This window comes from Brachyistius frenatus, unplaced genomic scaffold, assembly GCF_029030835.1.
Source record: "Brachyistius frenatus isolate BFR_SWC_R1_liver_20210118 unplaced genomic scaffold, ASM2903083v1 Contig_472, whole genome shotgun sequence".
NCBI classification, from domain to species: Eukaryota; Metazoa; Chordata; class Actinopteri; family Embiotocidae; genus Brachyistius; species Brachyistius frenatus.
Window position 1 is genome coordinate 122501 of NW_027211071.1, and position 5309 is coordinate 127809.

The window sequence follows — 5309 nt, forward strand, 5'->3', positions numbered from 1 at the left end:
CCAATCAAACAACAGGAAATAAAATATTCAGCTTCCTCTCAGACACTTTAAGTATTTTAGATTGCTGAGGTTCATGCAGGATGTTTGTTTGGACTCTTCTGTTCATCTTTGCGGCTGTTTTCTTCCATGCAGGTAAGACTGGAAAAGATCAGGTGTACAAAAAGTATTTACTGTATAAAGATATTTGTGCTCTCAATGAAATACTTTTTCTTGTTCCTTTGAGTATATACTCCAACTATCTTTAAACAGTATGTACTGTTGCATGTAGTATGCATGCAGTTTTATAAACAGAGTATAAGCAGTGTATAAACAGAGTATAAACAGTATAAACAGTATATAAACATTGTATAAACATAATATAAACAGTATATAAACAGTGCATAAACATAGTATAAACAGTATATAAATATTGTATAAACATAGTAAAAAGAATATAAACAGTGTATAAACATAGTATAAACAGTATATAAACATTGTATAAACATAGTAAAAAGAATATAAACATTGTATAAACATAGTATAAACATTGTATAAACATTGTATAAACATTGTATAAACAGTATATAAACAGTATATAAACATTGTATAAACATAATATAAACATAGTATAAACAGTATATAAACAGTATATAAACATAGTATAACCACAGTATAAACAGCATATAAACATTGTATAAAAATAATATAAACAGTATATAAACAGTGTATAAACAGAGCATAAACATAGTTTAAACAGTATATAAACATATAAACAGTGTTGTGCATAAACAGCGTAAAAACAATGTATAAACATAGTGTAAAAACTATATAAACAGTATAAACAATGTTGTGCATAAACAGAGTAAAAACAGAGTATAAACAGTGTATTAACAGAGTACAAACAGCTTTACAGTGTTGCAGCAGCTCTTCTGTTTCAGTTCCCCTCATCATAGAAAATAAATCTTTAATACATTTTCCAGGGTTCTCAAGTAATTTCTGTTTTTTTTCAGATGCTGAGGATGAGTCCAGGCTCTACAGGAAGGTAAGAAACACAAACACATCACAGCCTCTTTGTTTGTAACAGAACACCTTTTAGAATCTTAAACCAAATTATAAATATCTAAAACCTAAAGAAATATTAATCTGTTGGACTTTAATAGGCCTTTTGACTGTGACATTATGATGTAAATAAACAAACTTTTCTGTAGTGTTTTTTAAAGTTACACAGTTCATCTGTACACGAGAATATTCTTTTAATCATGAATATTTATTTACAGACTTCTCAAAAGTGTAGTTTGTTTCACTCGTAGCAACAAACTACAAAGACAACTTCTAGGAAAAAAAAAGCCACGACAAATGACAAAAAACTATAAACAGATGAAAATAAGGTAAAAATGATCAAAGTTAAAAATATTTATTGTTAATAAGTTTTAATGGTTTGATTTCTTAGGCTGGTCGGTTTATAAAGATGGTGTAACTCTCTGAACACACTCAGGCTCAGAAATATAAAACCACGATGACCTCAAAGGGATCAATAAGGTCCAACCACCTGAAACATGTGAACAGCACTGATGAGGTCTGGACTCTGATCCCTGCAGCTGAAATCTGTCAGTACAGTTTTAATGAGACAGAGGAAGAGGCTGCAACGATGAAGCTGTTTGATTTGTGTTTTTCAGAGAAGTTAAAGAGGATAAAGATGAAATCATCACCAGACTAAAATGAGATTTTAGACACTAAAAAAAACGTGTTTCACATCATTGAACTGTTAATTTTTTTTGGAAAAGAACATCGACAGTTTGATCTGAAAACAGCTGCTGTGTTTTAAAGTTTTAAACATGAGAGGAGGACACGGAAATTCACAGCAGTTGCTGCACCACATCCAACTAACCTGAACAGGTAGATGGTCCCCATAATACTGGGTTTCATCACTACGTCACCTGGTCCTCACCTGAACCATGCTGACCCAGTGACCCGTGTTGGGCGACAGTTTGTGTTTGACATGTTACATGTGAGAGAAGAGGATGAAGGCAGGAGATAAACCTGCTTTGAAACCACGCGTCGGTGTTAACGTTGTCGTTCACACACCTGCTCTGTGTGTTTTACTGGACGACTCCACCAGAGTGCGCACACACACAAGGATATCATCAGAACATCTGGCTGTACCTGATGTAAACAATGAACACGGCAGCAGTCACTACTTTGCTGATTCTGAGGTCACAGGGGGACAAAACGCCATAGGCTCCGCCCACTCGGTATATTCTGTCCATAGTGCCCCTACAAGTCATCTGTATATTACATCAACGATCCAAACAGATGCAGGGTGTTTGCGAACGCGTAGTTTAAAGCACGTACTGTATATCTCCAGCCGTTCACGTGTTCAGTTGTGTTTTTGTCTTTCACGTGTTTATGCTGCAGCCCTCTTGTGTTGGGACAAGCGTGACTCAAGCGTGTCCTCTGAACTACTCTCCGGTGTGTGGCAGCGATGGCATCACGTACCCAAACGAATGTTCTCTGTGCGTCCACAGACTGTGAGTCCACACTGATCACCAAACGTGTTTCTCTTCTAACCGTCTGATAAAAGCTCTCTAGTAGTTTCATCTGAACAACTGAAGTCACATGACTTTGTTTTTTTACCTCCCGATGTTCTGTCAACTTATCATCATGTCAAACTGTTGCTTTGTTTTTCTACAATATTCTCTCTGCAGACTGACTGTTGTTTAATTAATTAATGTTATCATGAAGTTTGTTGAACTTTAGAAATGCTCACAGGCAGAAACAGCTCTTATTGGTGGATTCAATGATGAATGTTTGATTTTCTCTGTTCAGGGAGAGAAACGCTGACATTTTGATTGTGAAGGACGGACGCTGCTGAGGATGACATCATCATAACCCTAATTGATGACATCATTCTACTCCTATCTAACCAGTGATCTTTATACTTGTATCTTTGTCTGAATGTAGCGTTTAGCTGTTAACATGTTAGCATGTAACAGGCACAAACATATAAACATGACTGCATCCACATGTTCTCATAACACAAACATTTTGTTTTTTTGCATTAATATTTCTGTAAAAACATTTTTCATTTTTCAGCAATAAAGATTTTCTTTAGTCCTATGTCTGGTGTCCTGACAACATTTGCTCTTTGGTATTCATGTAAAAAGTGCTCAGGTTTAAGATTTTGTTAGACCTTCCTGAGTCGCGAACCATAAATGGGAGGGTAACCAAATTTGGTGTGTATGCTGACCCGGTCCCCGCCATCCTGTGTGCCATGTTTGGCACCCCTAGGGATAGATTAATGGATTTTTTTGGGTTAGGGTTAGGGTTGTGGGCGGAGTTAGGCTTGTGGGCAGGGTTTTGTTCATGAGTTAGATTTGTGGGCGGAGTTAAGTTTAGGGTTGTGGGCGGAGTATAATTGTAATGGAGGTTTATTTTAACAGTGAGACAGAATATCCCCGCCCCCCAAAAAAAAAAAAAAAAAAAAAAATCCAGAAAATCACATCAAATAAAAGTTATAAATTGATTTGCATCTGATTATGTGAAATAAGTATTTGATCCCGTAGCAGAACATGACTCTGTACTTGGTGCAGAAAGCGTTGTTGGCGAGGTCAGAGGTCAGACGTTTGTGGTAGTTGGTCTCCAGGTTTGAACATCTCAGGAGGGATGTTGTTCACTCCTCTTTGCAGATTCTCCAAATCCTTCAGGTTTCCAGGCTGTTGCTCGGCAACAGGAAGCTTCAGCTCCCTCCTCAGATGTTCTCTGGGATGAAGGTCTGGATACCGGCTCGACCTCTCCGTGACCTTCATGTGCTTCTTCTTGAGCCGCTCCTTTGTTGCCTCGCCGTATGTTTTGGGTCATTGTGGTGCTGAAGACCCGTCCACGACCCGTTTTCAGTGTCCCGGCTGAGGGAAGGAGGTCGTCCCCCAAGATGTCCCGGTACGCGGCCCCGTCCGTCCTCCCCTCGATGCGGTGAAGTCGTCCTGTCCCCTCAGCAGAGAAACACCCCCAAAGCAGAATGTCTCCACCTCCATGTTGGACTGTGGGGACAGTGTTCTTGGGTTCTAGTCAGCGTTTCTCTTCCTCCAAACATGGCGAGTCCAGTTGATGTCAAAGAGCTGGATGTTGGTCTCCTCTACCACATCACCTTCTCCAAGCCTTCTCTGAATCCTTCAGGTGTTCATTGGTAAACTTCAGGCGGGTCTGTCCATGTGTCTTCTTCAGCCGGGGGACCTTGCAGCGCTGCAGGATCTTAATCCATGACGGTGTCGTGTGTTACCGATTGTTTCCATGGTGACTGTGGTCCCAGCAGTCTGGAGATCATGAACAAGTTCCTCCGTGTAGTTCTGGGCTGATCCCTCACCTTCCTCATGATCATTGCTAACCCACGAGGCCAGATCTTGCGTGGAGCCCCAGGCTGAGGGCGATTGATGGTCATTTTGTATTTCTGCCATTTCCGAATAATCGCACCATCAGTTGTCTCTTTCTCACCGAGCTGCTTGCCCATGGTCTTGTAGCCCAATCCAGCCTTGTGCAGGTCTACGATCTTGTCCCTGACGTCCTGAGACAGCTCTTTGGTCTTGCCCAAGGATGGAGAGGTTGTAATGTAATTGATTGATTCTGGAGACAGGTGTCTTTTATACAGGTAACGAGTTGAGATTCCGATTACTTTCTTAAAGCGGGAGGACTAATTTAACTGGTCTGTGGGAGCCATAATTCTCGCTGGTTAGTAGGGGATCAAATAGTTACGTCACACATTCAAATGCAAATCAATTTATAACTTTTATATTAGGTGATTTTCAGGATTTAAAAAAAATATATTCTGTCTCTCACTGTTAAAATAAACCTCCATTACAATTATAGACCGTTCATTCCTTTGTTAGTGGGCAAACTTACAAATTCGCCAAGAAAGAGATCAAATAATGATTTCCTTCACTGTATGTAGCCCATGCTTAAAAAGCGATAGCTGGCATGGAAAGGGTTAATACGATGTTCTTTGATTGACGCCGTGATGGGCCAATGAAATGATCTGTTGTGGTGCAACCTGGCTAGTAGGCGGGTCTCCACCTTCCTCGCAAGCTGACCTCGGGCCTGTCACTCAGCGGCTGACCTGTGGCCTTTCACGTGCAGCCTTATCTCCTGCTTCGACGGCTTAAACCAAACACAGAGGCTAAGATTCAACCTTGTTATCCTGTCAGAGCATACAGCCATTCATTTCGATCCACGGTGAGTCGGAGAAATTCAGTCAGAAGTTGATGACAGCAGAATACATCGACTGACACGAGCGGAAAAAAAAAAAAAAAAAAAAAAGTCCAGTAGCAGCTATGCTAACC

General features: G+C 40.0%; 1 protein-coding gene across 1 annotated transcript in view; it reads left to right on the plus strand.

Moving 5' to 3' along the window:
• Nucleotides 1–3096, plus strand: part of LOC138614240 (probable pancreatic secretory proteinase inhibitor) — a 3164-nt gene extending 68 nt beyond the window's left edge. Inside the window, exons 1-4 of the mRNA XM_069687549.1 lie at nucleotides 1–132; nucleotides 990–1021; nucleotides 2395–2507; nucleotides 2806–3096. The exon at nucleotides 1–132 is cut by the window's left edge and continues 68 nt beyond it. Of these exons, the coding sequence (XP_069543650.1) occupies nucleotides 81–132; nucleotides 990–1021; nucleotides 2395–2507; nucleotides 2806–2851 (243 nt within the window). The 5' untranslated portion in view covers nucleotides 1–80 and the 3' untranslated portion in view covers nucleotides 2852–3096. The remainder of the gene's footprint in view (nucleotides 133–989; nucleotides 1022–2394; nucleotides 2508–2805) is intronic.
• The last annotated feature ends 2213 nt before the right edge of the window (nucleotides 3097–5309 follow it).